This window comes from Carassius gibelio, chromosome B22, assembly GCF_023724105.1.
Source record: "Carassius gibelio isolate Cgi1373 ecotype wild population from Czech Republic chromosome B22, carGib1.2-hapl.c, whole genome shotgun sequence".
Taxonomy (NCBI): Eukaryota; Metazoa; Chordata; class Actinopteri; order Cypriniformes; family Cyprinidae; genus Carassius; species Carassius gibelio.
The window spans coordinates 10,023,011-10,047,013 of NC_068417.1; the positions used below are offsets into that span (position 1 = coordinate 10,023,011).

The window sequence follows — 24,003 nt, forward strand, 5'->3', positions numbered from 1 at the left end:
TAAAGCTGTAACAAATTTGACTCACCATAGACTGTAAGACTGAATTTCCAGTATTTGGTCTCGCTGTAGGACTGCAGTTCATAAAGTCCAGAGTGTGCAATTCTGATGTCTGCGATGGTCAGAGATCCAGTTTTTTTGTCCAGCTTCAGTCTGTCTCTGAATCTCCCATCATTATAATCAAATATAGTAATGTGGTCAGCCTTTACATTGATATGAGATATTAAAGAGTTTATGAACACCCACTGAAACACATCTTCCTCTAATCCAGTAATATCAGAGTTTAGAGTGACTGAATCCCCCTCCAACACTGACACTGACTTCACTGCATCTGTAACACCTGAAGAACAAACAGAAACAACATGGGGTGTGGATTAATAATCTCAATGCTGTGGGATTAAAACATAAAATAGGTGTATCTAATCCAGAGATTTAACCCACCATAGACATTAAGAGTGAACATTATCATCATACGTGGGGTATGTAGTTCATATTCTCCAGCATGTTGAGTTCTGGTGTCTGTGATGGTCAGAGATCCAGTTTGATTGTCCAGCTTCAGTCTGTTTCTGAATCTCCCATCAAGAACATCATCATACACAGAGAATGTGTCAAACCACACATCCGCTAATATGGTGTTTTTATTTCCAAATATCCAAAGAAACAAGTGATCTTTTTGTTTTCCGGTAAGACCAGCGTTTAGAGTGACTGAACCTCCCTCCATCACTGACACTGGCATCAGTGTATCTGCAACGCCTGGAAAACAAACACAAAACAGATTATGATCTTTAAATAACTCTAATATGATTTACTGAAATAGTTTGCTATTTTTAATTTTATTACTTATTTGTTTGCATTTTTGTTTTCATTTATACAGAATGGTATAAAGAGTAGAAATGAAGTGAAATGGGAGAAAGACAGAAAGGAAGACAAGCACAACTGCTCAGTGTGGCAGACCGAGGATATCGACTCTAATAAAAAATCAAACGGGTAAAACACATATTCACCACCATTGACAGTGAGAATGAAACTCTTGACCACACTGTTGATCTGAAGTTTATAACGTCCAGAATGTTTCATTTTGATGTCCGTGATGGTCAGAGATCCAGTTTCATGATCCAGCTTCAGTCTGTTGCTGAATTTCCCTTCGTTATTAGTGTAGACTTTAGTCACTTCGCTGATTAAAGCTATTATAGCAGTTTCAAACAACCACTGAATCAGACCATCATCTTCTCTTATTTGAGTAAGACCAGAGTTCAGAGTGACTGAATCTCCCTCCGTCACTGACACTGACTTCATTTCATCACCAAACACTTGAAGAACAAACACAAACAGGGTTTTAGTAAACAAAAGCTTACATTCGAAACAAATAATATCATAAAACAGCAGAAGCAAAATGGCGTGTGGATGAATACTTGTATCTTTGTGACGATTAAACAATAAAACATTTGAAACAATTATATAACTCACCATAGACAGTGAGAAAGAAAAACTTCTTCATACAGTTGATGTGTAGTTGATAAAATCCAGTATCTTTAGTTGTGATGTTCATGATGGTCAGAGATCCAGTTTGATCGTCCAGCTTCAGTCTGTCTCTGAATGTCCCATCAAGAACATCTTCATATACAGAGATGCTGTCGGCCCGTTTATTGATTTCAGCTAGTAAAGTGTTTTCATGATAACACACCCACAGAATCAGACTATCATCCGTTATTTCAGTAAGACCAGAGTTTAGAGTGAATGAATCTCCCTCCATCACGGACACTGGTGTCAGAATATCACCCAACTCACCTGGAGAGTTTATCACAGATTAAAGCTTTAAAATCACTTGATCTTGATTTAATGAAGCGTTACTAAAGTACTTTTAATAATTAACCAGAACTGAAGCCGTAAAAACACATTTCAAACTCACCATCCAGACGCCAGAAACACAAACAGAACAAGACTAATCTGAGAAACATGTTCTTCGTCGGTTCTCTGAAAAACCCACAACAGTGATGCTTAAAATGTCTGAAAACATTTACAACTAAGCTTTGATATGTATCTGGATGTGACCTCAGTCAGTGTTTCCGCTCACATGTCCATCTCCTTTATCGCTCCTTAAAATCAACGAGCTTTTGCTGATCTTACATTTTCACATTAATTCTGGGCCTGATTGAAGATTAATAGCAGAAGAGTGGCTAAGTTACACAAGGACACTCTAGCTCAGCCAAAAGCGTGTTTGCACGTGTTCAGTGTTTATAAAGCTTACAAACGGTTTATCAAACTAGCGCTAAGACTACAGTGGTTCCCACTTTGGCGGTCCAAAATTAAGAGCTCCAACACATTTTCAGTGTCCAACTTGAACAAAGTATTTCAGAGTCAGAGTATATCTTTGCACTGACTTGACACTGACCTGTTTCCAGAAAAATGCTGGAAATTACGCTAATATGGAAATAATGTGTAACTGGCACATGTTGCGTATCCCAAATGCATGTTAAACTCACAGCAGAGATGGAGTTCACTGGATTCACTGTGAACTGATACGAAGATGTTAACTTCCTGTTGCATAAAAGCAATATCACATTTGCAATCATGCTGATATTCGAGAAAACAGCACTGTTCGCTCGCATGATATTCCTTATCAAATGATATAAATACAAAAGTTTTATATATGTTTAAATATACAATATTATATTTAATATGACAAAGTCATTTCAGGGTGATTTAAATGCCACTGATAATAGGTTAAATCACGCAGTGAAAGCATGCACATGCACTAGGTTATCGTACTAGAAGGGAAAAACCGCTTCACCCACAAACTATTAACACACACACAAACATGCAGCAGAAGCTGTTTATCTATCTAACAGATCAAACCACGTTACTGTACAGATAAAAGACAGGAAAACCACTGCAAAGTCCATTTGACTCAAAAACCAGTGAATCACATTTATAATGTTTTCTTGTGTTGTACAATGAGTGTAAATGAATGAAAACATTAAGTAAACTGTAAATGTAATTGTTCATTTTGAAAAAATCACATTTGATTACCTGAGACATTTGACGGATGCACTGCTGAAAGGAGAAACATTCACAGACTGAGATGATGTTCAGTTATTAGCATTCTGTGGTATATTAAACTGGCATCACATCACAAAAGAATCACGTATAGTATGCATCAAACGTCACACCACATTAGCTGTGAAAAAATCTGATCACAACAGGTTTAACAAGCAATCAAGCGTTTTTGAAATCATCTTTTAGAGTGGAAATTAACATTGATACCAGGAGGTGAATATATAAAGCCATTATAAATAAATGGAGATTCAATTATTTAAATGTCAATCACTGAAATCACACTATCATATGTGCTTAATATTATTCAGTCCTGGATCTGATGTCACAAACAAGGACAGTAGCCACGCCCACCCGAGCAAAGAGGACCAATCGGATCACAGCTTCACCAAATCTGAGGAATAAAAACATCAAACTGAGATCAGCTCTGTCAATAAACATTAATATCAGCACCAACATCAACTAATATCAGCTCTGCTGTACCTGAACATGGTTGACAGAGTTTGCTGATGTCCAGATGTGTGGTCTGGTTTGTGATGGGATTGTTGATCACACAGCTGTAGCTGTTTTTATCCTGATATTCCACCTCCAGAGGTAGAGAGAGACTGATGCTGAGATCAGACACACTGATGCTGGACAATAAACTGTTTCCTTTGTACCAGGAGAGAGTCACATGACTCACATTCACCACTGAACACACCAATGAACAATTTGATGAGGAAGATGATGACGAAGAACATTGTGAAGAGTTTCTGCTGATGACAGGAACAGGCAGACGAGCTGAAAACATGAGAGAATAAAGAGAAATACGGATGAATGAAGATGTTCAAGCAGAGCATTTCACAACATCTGATATATGGTAGAAAGTTAAACAAATTTAGGTGGAATAATTGTAAAGAAAAAAAAGAATAAAACAACAACTAAATATGATGTGTTTCTATTATCAGCAATAATTAATAGAACACAAGAAAATGATCATTAACTCACTGTAGACATTGAGATGAAAAGAAGGCCTGCTCCAAGTGTTGTACTCTAGTTCATATTCTCCAGTGTGTTGAGTTGTGGTGTTTGTGATGGTCAGAGATCCAGTTTGATCGTCCAGCTTCAGTCTGTCTCTGAATCTCCCATCAAGAACATCATCATACACAGAGAATCTGCTCTCTGGTATATTGATTTCAGCTATTAAATTGTCTTTATTTATAAACCACCACTGAATCCAGTCATCATTCAGATAAGTACGACCACTGTGTAGAGTGACCGAATCTCCCTCCATCGCTGACTTCTTTGTATCGGTCTCAACAATTCTTTCTGTAGTGCACAGAGTTTGTCACAGTATATAGTTATACAATAATTAAAGCCTTCACTGAAATAAGTTTAATCATGTAAGCACATGTGAGGATAAATGAACAGTGAGTAACAGTATTTCTTTTTCATGCATTTACTGAGACTCAGTGAGGCATCGCCATATGAAATAAAACGGATGAAGTGGAAGTGAAAAGTGAATGTGAAACATTGATGAATCTGACTGTTATTTTATGTGTGTGATATTCATGAACTGAGAAACCAAAATTCCCTTGTGGTCATTGTTATAAAGAAGGAAAACTTTCTTGTTAGTGTAAAAAGTCTTTGCATTGCCCTAAATGTGTATTAGTAGCACAAATAAGTTTAATTGTGACTCACCGTAGACAGAAACATCGAAATCGAATTGTATTTAATCTCTAAATCGCTGCTGTTGGTGACGGTCACTTCATAAAGTCCAGAGTCTAATATTCTGCTTTTGGTGATGGTCAGAGATCCAGTCTGGTGATCCAGCTTCAGTCTGGCTCTGAATCTCATATCAGGATTATCAAGTATACTTTTGGTCACTCTGTTGATTATAGCTATGGTAGACCTGTCATTTCCAAACGTCCACACTATGTCATCATCTGTCTGTATTTCAGTGAGACCAGAGTTAAGAGTGATCGACTCTCCCTCGTTCACTGAGATGCTCACTTTAAAACCGAACACACCTGTGGGACACAACGGAAGCAAGCCGGTATGTGTCTTAATAATTGTATGTTTGTGATTTGGAATAAAAGTTGATTTGAGCTCCACACAACATCATACACAGAAAACATATACTTCAGATGAGAACATTTAGAGACGATTTCATTTCAGGAAGGTTGCATCAGTGATAGATGATGATTATTTTCAATATTGGTCTCTGTGCTTTCTGCTGATTTGAAGAAGTGCATGTAAAACACTGGACTGCACTCAGCTCCATGACAGTATATGTCCTCTCTGACCAAAAGTTTCATCACATTTCTGCTCTAAAAATACAGGTCCGAGTGTCTAAACTAGGGCTTCACGAGATGGAAATTAGCCAACACTGAAGAATTAGTCATCATATTTCAGAAAAACACAGCTGAATAGCTACTAAATATCTGTGTCGTTTTTAAAAGCATGTCACATAACTTGAGTTTTTTGTGAATACTAAATTGATGTGACTAATCTAAGTAGTCATGTAGCAAAAGAGAAACAACTCTTTTTTTTTTACTCACCAATCAGATGCCACAAAAACAACAAAAGTAACTTGAGAAACATTTTCTTCATTGGTTCACTGAAAAGCCCACAATGGCAACCTTTGAAATGTTTAAAACACTGAGATATTTAGTGTGATATTTATCTTGTTGTGTGCGAATCCACCCCTAACCTCAAGCACAGTTTACGCTCATTCGTCCATCCTCTTTTGTATAGGGAAAATCAATAGGGTTTTGCTGATGCTTCATTTCAAAACCAGGGAAAGGCAAAGTTCAGAAAATCAGCAAACAGTCTGACAGATGCAAGGCACAACACAAAAGCAGTGAACGAAGTTGAAGTCAAGCAAATAACAAAAGCAAAAAAGACCTCTAACACTAGCTTGCTCTGTACCTTTTCTATTCTATCCGTTTTGTTTTTATTTATTATATAATAAAAAATAACTTGCTAACGTGTACTGTGTTTAAGCTAACTGAGACTTGTTATAGCACTTGTATATAATTTCTCTTTTTTTGCTGATTTTGATTGCTTTCATTCTTGATCTAAAAGAAAGGCATTTGGGTGAATCTCACAATAGCAATCAAGAACATGTCTAAGTCATAATTCATGTGTTTCTTTGGGGCGTCCCTCAGGGTTATGGTTTAGGACCACTGTCGTTATTTTTCTACGAAAGATGTATTTGGGTCAAGACCATATCTAAGTCTTTTTTTATCTATAATAATTTGAAGTGACGTGACATACAGCCAAGTATGGTGACCCATACTCACAATTTGTGCTCTGCATTTAACCCATCCAAAGTGCAAACACACACACACACACACACACACACACAGTGAACACACACCCAGAGCAGTGGGTAGCCATAAGATAAAAAATAATATTGCTGTTAATCTATTCTCAAAGTTGGGTTGGGAGCTGGGTCTATACTAAGCAAGCTATGATGACTTTCACCTTGATATTTTATATAACCGACTGGCTGAGGCCAGCCTAAAAAGATGCTCAGGACAGTTGACGGGCCACTGCTGCGCATCGTCACGAAAGCTTATCTTTTTCACATGTTGTTAAGCCCTCCCGCTGTCGATTTAAACATTAAAGCATCCAAACACAAGACACGGAAAAGCTGAACGGAGTAGCTGGTTACTGGTGTTCGGTGCGCACGAGAGAGAGAGAGAGAGAGAGAGAGAGAGAGAGAGAGCCGCGTATCACGGACAGCGACACTGAACCGAGCTCTCTTCTGCGAAATTCTCCTTGAAGTCCCTCTTGCACCTGAACGAACAAATACAAATCGCATTTTGAACAAACAAAAAGATGTGAAAGAGCCCAATTCGGTACTCGCGGTGTTCTGGTGTTCAGGAATCACGCAGAGAAAGGCGTCTCGAGACGCAAAAGTTTTCAAGTGTTTTGATTAAGACACTTGAACATCGAATTTGCTTATTTTTGCTCTAGTTTCGACAAATACACACAAAATATGTCAAAATATCCACCTTGGAAATTATGCTCGAAAAAACTGTCAATTATTTCTTAAGTGAAAGTAAACAGTTGAGGAAAAAATTGGATGTGTATTATATTGGATGCGTTCGTCGTCTCTTAAAGTGACAGCGCCTAATTTAGCTACTGGCTGCTGTAATGTTAATCCAAGAAAATTAAAATGAAAATCACTCACTGCTCTTGACTACTTTGTAGATTAAACAGTCAAACCAAAAATTAGCACAATAGCACCTTCACCGGGTCCCCGCTGACCCCAGCTATGGCTCTGCTCATGCCTGTTTCGCACATACTCCATCTGCAGTGTGTATGCAGTCCGTGTGCGTTATGTATGTGGTGCAGAAGCAGCACGGACTCGATGTGCTTTCACACAGGACGCGTTTACAGTCTGCTACTTGGTACGTAAACGATCGCTGCACTGCTGCAGACGCAATGCTCCTGGAATGCAACTGGAATCCATTAACATGGATGCTTTTGTGAGATCCACTCATTCATGTTGGGAATTTTTTTCATGCATGGCTGCTGTTGGTCTGTCGGTGGGCATGACATACGTGGTCCCAACCCCAATAGCCAGTCATACAGTCCAGGAGTCCAGTTCGGGAGTTCGTAACGGGTTCGCAAATAATTTGAGTCAGTTTGGGAGTTCAAAGCGGGTTCGCGAACCATTTGAGTCAGTTTGGGGATCGCAAATCATTTGAATCAGTTTGGGAGTTCGGCTTTCTTTTAGGCAACCCCGGTAGATCCGCCCCTGTTTGGAAGGCAAATATTGACAATGATTTGTAGAACAAAAGCTCATACCATTGACTGAAAACAGGTTTTAGCCCACAGTTTCAGTCTTTCTTTGTCTGTTCTTACATCTGTATTTGGTTTGTTTTTATCCTGCTTCGTTCTGAGTACTCCTGAGTGTTTTGTTTTTGCTTAATAAAATGCCTGCCTGAAGATTTGATCTGATACTTGTTTTAGTGAGCCAACACCTGACACATAGTGAATGATTTCAGAACTGTTTTTGTTTGTTCCCCAGATGCATTTGGTGCCGAGACAGATAAAGTCAAAGTAGTTTCAGTGAAAGAGGGAGAAAATGTTGCTCTGCGTACTGGTGAGACTGAAATACAGAAAGGTGATAAAATACAGTGGATGTTTGGAGAGGAGCGCACGCTTTTAGCTGAAATCCATATGCAGAACAAAATCCGAGATACCAAGAAATTGTCCCAGTTTTACTTGATAGACTGTTTTTATTTGCTATTCCAGACCGAGTTTTCCAGATGTACCATTTTCTACTGTAAAATGTTAACTAAAATAAACATTTAAAATGCTTTTGAACAGGAATAAAGAAGAGAAGTCTCTGTGTTGAAATGATTTAGACTCCTATCAAATACTATAGTATGGATAATTCTTAAATAAATCATATCCATCTTTTCAGGAAATGTGGAACTACTACCAAAATTTTACTGCGGTTGAATTGCACCCTTTCTGATTAAGTACACAGCTTTTCTGCTGAGGACACAGAATAAACAAAACACGTTAGTGAAAACAAAACTCTTTGATCAACGATTTTAATGACATCATATCAGGGGTGTCACAATATACCAGTACTGACGATAATCGTGATATTTAAATACAAAGTTAGGAGTGTCGCAATATATTGTGATAACCAGTGTTCGGGGTAACACTTTACAAGTAACGCTACTTATGTAACCAGATTACTTTTTTAAAGTAACTAGTAAAATAATGCTCTACGTTTCAATTTACAAGTAAATATCTGAGTTACTATTTCAAAAAAGTTTTTTTGTATTGCCATTTATTGACTGACAATTCTCCTGTCCCCATATCGGGAGAAATCGGATGTACAGAGGCGCTGTGTGCGCTTTGTCAACATGATATAGTTCTACACTAAATGTGAATGTGCATTAATTCATCCCACACGCAAAAAAACTGATTTAGTATTTATCAAAATGAATTAAATCAGTGAAATGCAAACTCAGAATATTACACAAACCTGCAATAATTAAACATGTTAAATAACACAAATGTATCTCATATAATTTTATTAACTAATGTATTTGCTGCTGACCTTTGATGATCCAGTTCAACCATACTAATAAGCAAAAAGTAACGTGTAAGTAACGCAAAAGTAATGTAACGCATTACTTTACATAAAAAGTAACATAGTAGTTCCTTTTTTAGGGAGTAATGCAATATTGTAATGCATTACTTTGAAAGTAACTTTCCCCAACACTGGTGATAAACATAATGCATTCAATGAAAAGTACCCAGTATTAAACTCTCATGTGTAATTCGTTTTTTCATACTTGATCCCAGAGGGCACCCTTGCGCAGAAAGTTAGCAAGCGAGACTCATAAAAATAAGAAAACAAATTACTTTTCAGGAATTCCTTGTAATGCGAAGGCATCAGAATATTGCTGCAGTTGAATACAAGGAAATGTTTGACTGATTCTGAAGAGTATTAATGCAGGGTTGTAACAGTATATGCTTTTTGTTTCAATTTTGTTCTGCATGTAATCAATTAATTTACTGGACAAACAATGTCATCTCTGAATTAGTTTCGGGACCTTAATGGTTCATGCAATAGAAAATCAATCATTATCTAATCTTGGGCCATGTTTATTATTACAAATGTCTCAGCTAAGCCAAAGTCCATTTAAGACAAGCGCTGTCTCTGAAGTGCCTCTTGGGCATCATAAAAGCAGCTCCTATCTTTTTGATCTTTTTGATTGAACTCTTAAATTTCATATTTGAAAATACTAATGAAATCTGACATCAACATCAATCTCGTAAAACTTGTTCCTTGCATTCAAAATCTTGTTTTTCATGTTAGACCAACCAATAAACTTACTATTACTATTGGGGTTGCACTTTCTCCCATTCACAAATAATAGGAGTGCACCATTTATCTTCATATAAAGTCTTTGGCTAAACTATAAAAATATTTATGAGGCCAGGTGCAAACGTAGAATCTAGAGCTGTAAAGCTTTGACATCCATAAATTATGGCCTAATCTATCCATTACATTTCCTCCTGTGTAAAACTCCTGTAAAGTACTTCTGATAAAATGGACAAATACTCTGCTTCAAACAGCAGACAGGTACATGTTAAGCCAGCTTCAGACTACACATATTGTTTGTTCGGCCAATTTAGTGAGTTTTTTTTTTTGCTAGATTTAGCAACTTCCCTAACCCTTTAGAGACTTTTTTCAGTTGCTTAGTGACAAATCTGTCGGCTGATGTGAAGTATGATACACTATAGAAGATAAAATGATCAATTCTTGCATCCTGATTGATGTTCACCAATGTTCACTACGTCCTTCATACTGTACATCAAACAGATTGTGATCAAATCTGTATGCAGCATGTGTCACACTGTTACAAGCTTTTGATTTTTATGGTAAAAGTTAATTACACATTTTAGACTACTCTTATTGTAATATTTCAGAACAAGCACCTCCCAAGAAAATCGGACAGAAATCTCTTCAAATTCGTGATATTGTAAAAACTTGTAAGTAAATATTATGATATACATAAATCCATGAACATGTTACTTCATTTAAAGGCAACAGGAAAACATATGAATCAGCAATGCTTTGCTACACTTTAAAGTATTTATTACTGTAATCTGTGTACTGTTTCTCTTTTTCTTTTTAGTTTTTTCCTTCATGTTTGCAGGACTGATTGGACTCATAATCATTACATGCTGTTTCTGGTATTCAAGACTTCACTAAAAATGTAATTTTCCATTTACCTTGAGAATAATTAGTTGTTGAAAGAAAGTGTAAAATACAAAATCTCAGAAAAGTTTATTCTGAGAAAGTATTGTTAATCATTTGTCCACAGATACAATTTGGTTTGATATTGTGTTTTCTAATCAAGTGAAATTTTAATTTGTTTTAGGTGTCCAAGTATGTTTTAACGCCACTATCTTCAACCAATCAAATCACAGCTTCGGTAAAAAAGTTAACACAATCTGAAGGTTTACTGAAATATAAAAACATAAGAGAATCGTCCATCTGAACAAACTTTTTCAAACTGTAATACTAGATTTGACAAAACAGGAACAGTTTGTCTCATTGCCGTTTGGCTTTTAGACTTGAGAGGTAAACAAAAAATCTTGTTATGAACGTTGTGATAGATTTTGTTTCAGTTAATAAGGATATATCACATAAAAAGTCCTGTTTTTTTTTTTTTTTACTTGAATCAAATGTCAAATATGTTATAGTTAAAAGTTTTTGATGTTATGTCTTGTAAGTACCATTACAATCCAGCTCAGAAGTTCTTGTAAAATCATTTTTTATTTATTATTATTGTATTATTTCCGCCTGTTTCTATGAATAAAAAATAATCTTGGTGATATGACATGATCTTTGTGTTTCATTACAGTCATCATAACCTGTCCAAAGAAAAAGGTTAAAGGGATAGGTCTAAATAAACAAATACATAAACAAACAAATATTTGGTCATCATTTACTCCCCCTTGTGTCAGTCCAAACCAGTAGGTTTGTTTTTTCTTTGGACATAAAAGATTATCGATTAATATGTCGCAGTGGAAACTATGCAGGAGTTTTCTTTTACAGAGTGTCTCTTTACACAAATCATATCACATCAAAGGTTTTTTTGTTGTTTTTTTCGATTAAAATGAAGGAAATAATCTAATAATTTTAAATAAAATATGGGGTATGGTTGAAGTTGATTTTACCAATGTTACATTTTATTTAAAACCTGTTGGATATTGACTATATCCCAGGGATGGCGAACGTCGGTCCTGTATAGTTTTGCTTCAACCCTAATCCAACACCCCCCCTGAATAAGTTATCCAAGGCCTGAAGGGTTACTAGAAAGCTAGAGGCAGGTGAATTTTAATTAGGTTTGGAGCTGAAATCTGCAAGGCTGCGGCTCTTCAGGACCAGAGTTGACCACCCCTAGGTAAGGTAATGTATTAGCTAAGATAAAGGACTTAGCTGCCCCTGTATCTCACAGGATTGATACTGGTCGGCCAAGTGAGTCAGCTAAAAGAGACCCAGAGCCAGTTAACAGGAAGCGTTGGTAGCCAGCATCCTAGAGCTATGGAAATGAGTGTTCAGAGACAGAACCAGCATGAGAAATAGCTGTACTGTTGCATTTTTCAGGTGGAAATCAGGTGACCTGGATCTAAGCAGTAAAAACAGACACACTTGCAGTTTAAGCGAGTCAGCACAGACTTATCTTGCTCCGATTTCTCAGAGAGATGAACAGATGACATTACCCTCTCTGTCTGCTCATTCATGAAATTATGGTGTCTAAACTAATGTGTAGAAGAACTGTTCATTTTCAGTCCATTCTAGGGCTGTGCGATTAATAGGAATCGTCATAAAATCACGATTTGAGCATGCGCGATTTCTAAATCGTTTTATAGCACGATTTTCCGCGGCCCTGACCTCAAAGGAAATCTGCGTGCGGACAGAGAGATTCGCGCTCATGCATTATTTTAATGTGCTTTTGCGTTATATTTATGCGCTCTCACTGCTGACCGCATACACATACTGTATACACACTGCAAACATCTGAGGCAGGGGATTTTTTTTTTGCCATAAGTCTACACATTTTGTTACATCTTTTCTACAGTGATAATTTTGACTTATGTCTGTTCTAGAGGCGTTACAATTTTTGGATAAAGCTCTAATTGGTTTTCTTTTGGGAATATGTTTCAAATTAATCCTGAATGCATTTATGACTGTAAAAGCATATTGGTTGTTTGTCACAATCGCAAAATTGATCAAAGAAATCGCGATAGTTATTTATTTATTTTTTTGTCCATATCGCACAGCCCTAGTTCATTCAATAAAAACAGTTAACAATCTAGCTTCTGAGTACTTAATTATTAACCAAACAATAGTGGGGTCAGTAAATTTTTTTGAAGTGTGCCGCGCAAACATATGTGTGTGGTTGTGTGGGTCGCGAGCTGAAAAAGGTTGGGAACCACTGCACTATACTTTTCAAACAGGGTTCTCTTTTTGTCAGGAGAAACAGGCTGGATTCAGTTGCAGATTTACACTGTGCTTTATTTAAGCAGATGAGACAGAGCAGATGAGTAACATTCCACAGTTTAGCTTGTAGGGTCAAGGAATGCCAGCACCCGAGTAAGAGAATGAGAGGTCAAAGCAGATGAGACAGAGCAGATGAATAACGTTCATCAGTTTAGCTCGTTCGACAGCCGAGACCGGAGGAATGAGAGCTGGAAGATTCTAGGAGCACTGCGTTCGTGAGAACAGGACACTGGGGCCTGAAGACAAGACATGACAAGGTGAGTACACAGACCAGTTAGTAGATCGGAGCTATTGGTATGAGTAACAACAGTCTGACAATGAACAGAAAAACACAAGGAATTATAAAGGGTTAGAAATTAGAAGAAATGGAGATCAGGTGGCAAACAATTAAGGTAACAACAGAGAAACACGGAGGGTGGGGGGAAACTCAAATTAAACAGACAGACACGGTGAGCTGTCAAACCATCCAAACACACAACACATATTCACAACCCCAAAAGGCAGGTGATTAGCCCCGAACCCGACAGTCGCCTGGCGCCTCCAGGAAGGGGCCTACCTCGATGCCGATGGAAGTCCTCAATCAACGAGCAGTCCAGAATGTCACGGGACGGCACCCAGGCCCTCTCCTCTGAACCATAACCCTCCCAGTCCACAAGATAGTGAAACCCCCTGCCGCGGCGCCGCTCATCGAGTAATCTCTTAACCGTATAGGTAGGAGATCCATCCACAAGATGAGGGGGTGGGGGGTGGGTCAACTACAAGCAGGATTAAGGGGGGAAGAGAACACCAGCTTGACCCTAGAAACATGAAACACCGGATGAACCTGACCAAGAGTAGGAGGAAGCTTGAGCCTGATCGCCACCGGACTAACCACCTTGGTGATCCCAATGAATCTCGGTGCCAGCTTACGAGAAGGCACCCAGAGAGGCAGATCCTTGGTAGAAAGCCAAACCTGCTGACCACACACATAGGCAGGAGGAGAGGACCGCCGACGATCGGCTGCAGTCTTGGTTTGGTCAGAGGTTTGGACCGAAATTCTCCTGACTTTCTCCCAAGTGCGACGGCAGCGCTGGACGAAAGCCAGGGTGAATGGAACCACTGTGTCTGGTTCCTGTGACAGGAACAGAGGTGGGTTATAACCAACGGCACACTCAAAAGGAGATATAGCTGATGTGGCCACAGGAAGGGTGTTATGAGCGTATTCTGCCCAGGAGAGCTGCTGGCACCAGGAACTCAGATTGTTGGATGTTAGACAGCAGAGCATTCTTCCTAGATCCTAGCTGGCCCGCTCACACTGCCCATTGGTCTGGGGATGAAAACCTGAAGACAGACTCGCAGAGGCCCCAATCTGCCTACAAAATTCCCTCCAGTACCGGGAGACGAACTGGGGACCCCTATCTGAAACCACATCCACCGGCAACCCATGGAGACGGATGACGTGATCCACCACCAGTTGGGCGATCTCCCAGGCGGAGGGCAGCTTGGGCAGGGGGATGAAATTAACTGCTTTGGAAAAGCGATCCACCACCGTGAGAATCACAGTGTTACCCTTCGACAGTGGAAGCCCAGAGGAAAAAATCAAGGGCGATGTGTGACCAAGGGCGGGAAGGGATAGGGAGAGCATTAAATAGACCATCAGGAGGGCGATTGACAGGCTTACATTGGGCACATGTGGGGCAGGCCAACACAAACGGTCTAACATCTGCGGCCATAGCAGGCCACCAGAAGCGTTGTCGGATGGCAGACAACATTCTCTGAATACTTGGATGGCAGACTAACCTGGATGCCTGACCCCACTCAAAGACCTCAATGCACAGCGCTGCCGGCACCGGCAACCTGCCCACCGGGCACTCTCCTGGCACCTGCACCCCTCGACCGGCCTCCTCTACCTGTTGCTCGATACCCCACGAAAGAGCCCCGACCACCACCCCCTCAGGAAGGATGGCCTCGGCCACAAACTCCCTCCCTCGGGCCTCGAACAGGCGAGAGAGGGCATCGTATTTGGTGTTCTTAGATCCCGGCCGGTACCAGAGGGGGAAGTTGAAGCGGCAAAAGAAGAGCGCCCAGCCTCTTGGCCGAACGGATGTATTCCAGGTTCTTGTGATCCGTCCAGACCAAGAGGGGCTGCACCGACCCCTCCAACCAGTGACGCCACTCACCCAAGGCCAATCGTACCGCCATTAGCTCTCTATTGCCGATTTCGTAGTTATGTTCTGCAGGGCTGAGACGACGAGAGAAGAACGCAAACGGGTGGACCTTCCTGTCACAGAGGGAATGCTGATATAGAACTGCGCCAACCCCAACATCCGAAGCATCAACCTCGACAATGAACTGGGCCTCAGGATCTGGTACCAACAGAACAGGTGCAGAGACAAAACGGGACTTTAAAATGTCAAAGGCTACCTGCGCCTCCCGGTTCCATCTGAAGGACACCTTAGTGGAGGTTAAGGCTGTGACCGGTGCAGCAATCTGACCAAAATTCCTGATGTATTGATGGTAGAAGTTGGCAAAACCCAGGAAACGCTGCAGAGCCTTATGGGAATCAGGGACCGGTCACTGGGCGACATCTTCTATCTTAGCGGGATCAGGCTTGATCCCTCCTGTAAAAATAACGTGGATAAATAGAATGTAAAAGACTCAGCATGGAATTCGCAATATTCTGCCTTGAAGACTTGTTTTCTAGCAACCTGTGGAGAACCCGTCTGACATGCTGAATGTGTAATTGGAGAGAGGGGGCGAAAATCAAGATATCATCCAAATACACAAAGACAAATTGATTAATTATGTCACCCAACATGCTGTTGACGAGTCCCTGGAAAAAGGCTGGAGCATTGGTAAGACCAAACGGAAGAACCAAGTACTCGTAGTGTCCCAAAGGGGTGTTAAACACAGTCTTCCACTCATCCCCCTCCTGAATGTGCACCAAGTTGTAGGCGTTGTGCACATCTAACTTGTTGAAGACCCGAGCTCCCTGCAACAATTCAAAAGCAGAAGACATTAAAGGTAGGGGGTACCTGTTCTTTATTGTAATGTCATTCAAACCTCTGTAATCAATACAGGGGCGCAGGGAGCCGTCCTTCTTCTGCAGATGAGTAACGTTCCACAGTTTAGCTCGTAGGGTCGAGGAATGCCGGCACCCGAGTGAGAGAATGAGAGGTCGAAGCAGATGAGACAGAGCAGATGAGTAACGTTCATCAGTTTAGCTCATTTGACAGCAGAGACCGGGCACTGCGTTCGTGAGAACAGGACACTGAAGCCTGAAGACAAGACACGACAAGGTGAGTACACAGACCAGCTAGTAGATCAGAGCTATTGGTACGAGTTACAACAGTCTGACAATGGACAGAGAAACACAGGGAATTATTAAGGGAAGAAATGAGAAGAAATGGAGATCAGGTGGCAAACAATTAAGGTAACAACGGAGAAACAAGGAGGGCAGGGGGAAACTCAAATCAAACAGACAGACGCGGTGAGCTATCCAAACACACAACACATATTCAAAATGCAAGTGATTAGCCCCGAGACCCGACACTTTTCTCATGCCAATTCAACAAAGGTTTGTTTGGGTGTTTTTCAAAAATCTTTTATAAATAAAGTTAGTATTCCAAATGTAATAAATCAATGAGGCTTTAAGGTCTGAATGATAATGGATTTTATTGATATACATATGGAAAACGTTATAGTAAAGTGAGATCTTAGAGAAAGAGGCTATAATCAATAAAACAGTTCGAAGTGGATTTAAAAAAAATACGTCTCACCCTGCAAATGGCAAAGAGAGATATGTTTTCATGTGCTTTCATGTGTTCAGCCAGTAGAGGAGCATCACTGTCTTATCAAATATGAGAGATTCAATTGTACATATAAAAAAGCATGTTATATTAAGTGTGAGCAAAGCAATCTTGGTAATTTTCAATATTTATCAATATTTTGAACGTTAATGTGAGAATGTGTTGCTGTTTGTTCTCAAATCATCTTCTAATGGGGAAATGAGCTGTCAATCAATACCAGCAGATTAATATAAAAAGTCATTTAAGATTAATAAATGATTAAAATGGTAATATTAGAAATTACATCATGATCTAGGTTTCTTATGTGAGAAAATGTGCTCGATCTTGTTCAGCTCTTCTGGATCTGATGTCATAAACCAGAAGAACAATAGCAGCCACAGCAGCCACGCCCACCAGAGCAGTTACGACCAATCGGAACACAGCTTCAGTAGAACCACAACAGTGTTCAGAGTCTGAGGAATAAAAACATCAAACTGCTCAGTCAATAAACGTTAATATCAGAACCAACATCAACTAATATCAGCTCTGCTGTACCTGAACATGGTTGACAGAGTTTGCTGATGACCAGATGTGTGGTCTGGTTTGTGATGGGATTGTTGATCACACAGCTGTAGCTGTTTTTCTCCTGATATTCCACCTCCAGAGGTAGAGAGAGACTGATGCTGAGATCAGACACACTGATGCTGGACAATAAACTGTTTCCTTTGTACCAGGAGAGAGTCACATGACCCACATTCACCATTGAGCACAGAAATGAACATTTGGTCTTTGACGATACTGATGATGAAGAACAGTCTCTGCTAATGACAGGTACAGGTGGACTAGCTTGAAAACATCAGAGAATAAAGATAAATAAGGGTAATATTAAAGACAATAAGGAATAAACAACAACAATTTCTGCAATTTCACAAATGCTTTACTCATTAAAATAAATAATAAAGCTGTAACAAATTAAACTCACCATAGACTGTAAGACTGAATTTCCAGTATTTGACCTCTCTGTAGGTCTGCAGTTCATAAAGTCCAGAGTGTGCAATTCTGATGTCTGTGATGGTCAGAGATCCAGTTTTTTTGTCCAGCTTCAGTCTGTCTCTGAATCTCCCATCATTATAATCAAATATAGTAATGTGGTCAGCCTTTACATTGATATGAGCTATTAAAGAGTTGATGAACACCCACTGAATCACATCTTCCTCTAATCCAGTAATATCAGAGTTTAGAGTGACTGAATCCCCCTCCAACACTGACACTGACTTCACTGCATCTGTAACACCTGAAGAACAAACAGAAACAACATGGGGTGTGGATTAATAATCTCAATGCTGTGGGATTAAAACATAAAATAGGTGTATCTAATCCAGAGATTTAACCCACCATAGACTTTAAGAGTGAAAATCATCATCATACGTGTGGCATGTAGTTCATAAAGTCCAGCATGTACAATTAAGGTAACAACAGAGAAACACGGAGGGTGGGGGGAAACTCAAATTAAACAGACAGACACGGTGAGCTGTCAAACCATCCAAACACACAACACATATTCACAACCCCAAAAGGCAGGTGATTAGCCCCGAACCCGACAGTCACCTGGCGCCTCCAGGAAGGGGCCTACCTCGATGCCGATGGAAGTCCTCAATCAACGAGCAGTCCAGAATGTCACGGGACGGCACCCAGGCCCTCTCCTCTGAACCATAACCCTCCCAGTCCACAAGATAGTGAAACCCCCTGCCGCGGCGCCGCTCATCGAGTAATCTCTTAACCGTATAGGTAGGAGATCCATCCACAAGATGAGGGGGTGGGGGGTGGGTCAACTACAAGCAGGATTAAGGGGGGAAGAGAACACCAGCTTGACCCTAGAAACATGAAACACCGGATGAACCTGACCAAGAGTAGGAGGAAGCTTGAGCCTGATCGCCACCGGACTAACCACCTTGGTGATGCCGAATGGCCCAATGAATCTGGGTGCCAGCTTACGAGAAGGCACCCAGAGAGGCAGATCCTTGGTAGAAAGCCAAACCTGCTGACCACACACATAGGCAGGAGGAGAGGACCGGCGACGATCGGCTGCAGTCTTGATTCGGTCAGAGGTTTGGACCGAAATTCTCCTGACTTTCTCCCAAGTGCGACGGCAGCGCTGGACGAAAGCCAGGGTGGATGGAACCACTGTGTCTGGTTCCTGTGACAGGAACAGAGGTTGGTTATAACCAACGGCACACTCAAAAGGAGATATAGCTGATGTGGCCACAGGAAGGGTGTTATGAGCGTATTCTGCCCAGGAGAGCTGCTGGCACCAGGAACTCAGATTGTTGGATGTTAGACAGCAGAGCATTCTTCCTAGATCCTAGCTGGCCCGCTCACACTGCCCATTGGTCTGGGGATGAAAACCTGAAGACAGACTCGCAGAGGCCCCAATCTGCCTACAAAATTCCCTCCAGTACCGGGAGACGAACTGGGGACCCCTATCTGAAACCACATCCACCGGCAACCCATGGAGACGGATGACGTGATCCACCACCAGTTGGGCGATCTCCCAGGCGGAGGGCAGCTTGGACAGGGGGATGAAATTAACTGCTTTGGAAAAGCGATCCACCACCGTGAGAATCACAGTGTTACCCTTCGACAGTGGAAGCCCAGAGGAAAAAATCAAGGGCGATGTGTGACCAAGGGCGGGAAGGGATAGGGAGAGCATTAAATAGACCATCAGGAGGGCGATTGACAGGCTTACATTGGGCACATGTGGGGCAGGCCAACACAAACGGTCTAACATCTGTGGCCATAGCAGGCCACCAGAAGCGTTGTCGGATGGCAGACAACATTCTCTGAATACTTGGATGGCAGACTAACCTGGATGCCTGACCCCACTCAAAGACCTCAATGCACAGCGCTGCCGGCACCGGCAACCTGCCCACCGGGCACTCTCCTGGCACCTGCACCCCTCGACCGGCCTCCTCTACCTGTTGCTCGATACCCCACGAAAGAGCCCCCGACCACCACCCCCTCAGGAAGGATGGCCTCGGCCACAAACTCCCTCCCTCGGGCCTCGAACAGGCGAGAGAGGGCATCGTATTTGGTGTTCTTAGATCCCGGCCGGTACCAGAGGGGGAAGTTGAAGCGGCAAAAGAAGAGCGCCCAGCCTCTTGGCCGAACGGATGTATTCCAGGTTCTTGTGATCCGTCCAGACCAAGAGGGGCTGCACCGACCCCTCCAACCAGTGACGCCACTCACCCAAGGCCAATCGTACCGCCATTAGCTCTCTATTGCCGATTTCGTAGTTATGTTCTGCAGGGCTGAGACGACGAGAGAAGAACGCAAACGGGTGGACCTTCCTGTCACAGAGGGAATGCTGATATAGAACTGCGCCAACCCCAACATCCGAAGCATCAACCTCGACAATGAACTGGGCCTCAGGATCTGGTACCAACAGAACAGGTGCAGAGACAAAACGGGACTTTAAAATGTCAAAGGCTACCTGCGCCTCCCGGTTCCATCTGAAGGACACCTTAGTGGAGGTTAAGGCTGTGACCGGTGCAGCAATCTGACCAAAATTCCTGATGTATTGATGGTAGAAGTTGGCAAAACCCAGGAAACGCTGCAGAGCCTTATGGGAATCAGGGACCGGTCACTGGGCGACATCTTCTATCTTAGCGGGATCAGGCTTGATCCCTCCTGTAAAAATAACGTGGATAAATAGAATGTAAAAGACTCAGCATGGAATTCGCAATATTCTGCCTTGAAGACTTGTTTTCTAGCAACCTGTGGAGAACCCGTCTGACATGCTGAATGTGTAATTGGAGAGAGGGGGCGAAAATCAAGATATCATCCAAATACACAAAGACAAATTGATTAATTATGTCACCCAACATGCTGTTGACGAGTCCCTGGAAAAAGGCTGGAGCATTGGTAAGACCAAACGGAAGAACCAAGTACTCGTAGTGTCCCAAAGGGGTGTTAAACACAGTCTTCCACTCATCCCCCTCCTGAATGCGCACCAAGTTGTAGGCGTTGTGCACATCTAACTTGTTGAAGACCCGAGCTCCCTGCAACAATTCAAAAGCAGAAGACATTAAAGGTAGGGGGTACCTGTTCTTTATTGTAATGTCATTCAAACCTCTGTAATCAATACAGGGGCGCAGGGAGCCGTCCTTCTTCTGCAGATGAGTAACGTTCCACAGTTTAGCTCGTAGGGTCGAGGAATGCCGGCACCCGAGTGAGAGAATGAGAGGTCGAAGCAGATGAGACAGAGCAGATGAGTAACGTTCATCAGTTTAGCTCATTTGACAGCAGAGACCGGGCACTGCGTTCGTGAGAACAGGACACTGAAGCCTGAAGACAAGACACGACAAGGTGAGTACACAGACCAGCTAGTAGATCAGAGCTATTGGTACGAGTTACAACAGTCTGACAATGGACAGAGAAACACAGGGAATTATTAAGGGAAGAAATGAGAAGAAATGGAGATCAGGTGGCAAACAATTAAGGTAACAACGGAGAAACAAGGAGGGCAGGGGGAAACTCAAATCAAACAGACAGACGCGGTGAGCTATCCAAACACACAACACATATTCAAAATGCAAGTGATTAGCCCCGAGACCCGACACTTTTCTCATGCCAATTCAACAAAGGTTTGTTTGGGTGTTTTTCAAAAATCTTTTATAAATAAAGTTAGTATTCCAAATGTAATAAATCAATGAGGCTTTAAGGTCTGAATGATAATGGATTTTATTGATATACATATGGAAAACGTTATAGTAAAGTGAGATCTTAGAGAAAGAGGCTATAATCAATAAAACAGTTCGAAGTGGATTTAAAAAAATACGTCTCACCCTGCAAATGGCAAAGAGAGATATGTTTTCATGTGCTTTCATGTGTTCAGCCAGTAGAGGAGCATCACTGTCTTATCAAATATGAGAGATTCAATTGTACATATAAAAAAGCATGTTATATTAAGTGTGAGCAAAGCAATCTTGGTAATTTTCAATATTTATCAATATTTTGAACGTTAATGTGAGAATGTGTTGCTGTTTGTTCTCAAATCATCTTCTAATGGGGAAATGAGCTGTCAATCAATACCAGCAGATTAATATAAAAAGTCATTTAAGATTAATAAATGATTAAAATGGTAATATTAGAAATTACATCATGATCTAGGTTTCTTATGTGAGAAAATGTGCTCGATCTTGTTCAGCTCTTCTGGATCTGATGTCATAAACCAGAAGAACAATAGCAGCCACAGCAGCCACGCCCACCAGAGCAGTTACGACCAATCGGAACACAGCTTCAGTAGAACCACAACAGTGTTCAGAGTCTGAGGAATAAAAACATCAAACTGCTCAGTCAATAAACGTTAATATCAGAACCAACATCAACTAATATCAGCTCTGCTGTACCTGAACATGGTTGACAGAGTTTGCTGATGACCAGATGTGTGGTCTGGTTTGTGATGGGATTGTTGATCACACAGCTGTAGCTGTTTATCTCCTGATATTCCACCTCCAGAGGTAGAGAGAGACTGATGCTGAGATCAGACACACCGATGCTGGACAATAAACTGTTTCCTTTGTACCAGGAGAGAGTCACATGACCCACATTCACCATTGAGCACAGAAATGAACATTTGGTCTTTGACGATACTGATGATGAAGAACAGTCTCTGCTAATGACAGGTACAGGTGGACTAGCTTGAAAACATCAGAGAATAAAGATAAATAAGGGTAATATTAAAGACAATAAGGAATAAACAACAACAATTTCTGCAATTTCACAAATGCTTTACTCATTAAAATAAATAATAAAGCTGTAACAAATTAAACTCACCATAGATTGTAAGACTGAATTTCCAGTATTTGACCTCTCTGTAGGTCTGCAGTTCATAAAGTCCAGAGTGTGCAATTCTGATGTCTGTGATGGTCAGAGATCCAGTTTTTTTGTCCAGCTTCAGTCTGTCTCTGAATCTCCCATCATTATAATCAAATATAGTAATGTGGTCAGCCTTTACATTGATATGAGCTATTAAAGAGTTGATGAACACCCACTGAATCACATCTTCCTCTAATCCAGTAATATCAGAGTTTAGAGTGACTGAATCCCCCTCCAACACTGACACTGACTTCACTGCATCTGTAACACCTGAAGAACAAACAGAAACAACATGGGGTGTGGATTAATAATCTCAATGCTGTGGGATTAAAACATAAAATAGGTGTATCTAATCCAGAGATTTAACCCACCATAGACTTTAAGAGTGAAAATCATCATCATACGTGTGGCATGTAGTTCATAAAGTCCAGCATGTACAATTAAGGTAACAACAGAGAAACACGGAGGGTGGGGGGAAACTCAAATTAAACAGACAGACACGGTGAGCTGTCAAACCATCCAAACACACAACACATATTCACAACCCCAAAAGGCAGGTGATTAGCCCCGAACCCGACAGTCACCTGGCGCCTCCAGGAAGGGGCCTACCTCGATGCCGATGGAAGTCCTCAATCAACGAGCAGTCCAGAATGTCACGGGACGGCACCCAGGCCCTCTCCTCTGAACCATAACCCTCCCAGTCCACAAGATAGTGAAACCCCCTGCCGCGGCGCCGCTCATCGAGTAATCTCTTAACCGTATAGGTAGGAGATCCATCCACAAGATGAGGGGGTGGGGGGTGGGTCAACTACAAGCAGGATTAAGGGGGGAAGAGAACACCAGCTTGACCCTAGAAACATGAAACACCGGATGAACCTGACCAAGAGTAGGAGGAAGCTTGAGCCTGATCGCCACCGGACTAACCACCTTGGTGATGCCGAATGGCCCAATGAATCTGGGTGCCAGCTTACGAGAAGGCACCCAGAGAGGCAGATCCTTGGTAGAAAGCCAAACCTGCTGACCACACACATAGGCAGGAGGAGAGGACCGGCGACGATCGGCTGCAGTCTTGATTCGGTCAGAGGTTTGGACCGAAATTCTCCTGACTTTCTCCCAAGTGCGACGGCAGCGCTGGACGAAAGCCAGGGTGGATGGAACCACTGTGTCTGGTTCCTGTGACAGGAACAGAGGTGGGTTATAACCAATGGCACACTCAAAAGGAGATATAGCTGACGTGGCCACAGGAAGGGTGTTTTGAGTGTATTCTGCCCA

At 41.5% G+C, this 24,003-nt stretch overlaps 1 protein-coding gene across 30 annotated transcripts in view; it reads right to left on the bottom strand.

The window, feature by feature from the left end:
* The window catches only part of LOC127987304 (uncharacterized), a 232,118-nt gene that overhangs the window by 201,149 nt on the left and 6,966 nt on the right, over window positions 1-24,003 (bottom strand). For 7 of the 30 annotated variants that reach the window (XR_008161156.1, XR_008161155.1, XM_052589574.1 and 4 more), the window contains 2 exons: window positions 17,871-18,148; window positions 26-59 (listed from right to left, as the gene is read on the bottom strand). Coding sequence is in view for 20 of the 30 variants with exons in the window: in XM_052589574.1 (XP_052445534.1) it covers window positions 26-59; window positions 17,871-18,148 (312 nt within the window). In the remaining 10 variants the exon portion in view is untranslated. The other 23 variants (XR_008161159.1, XR_008161158.1, XR_008161160.1 and 20 more) reach the window with 16 other exon arrangements.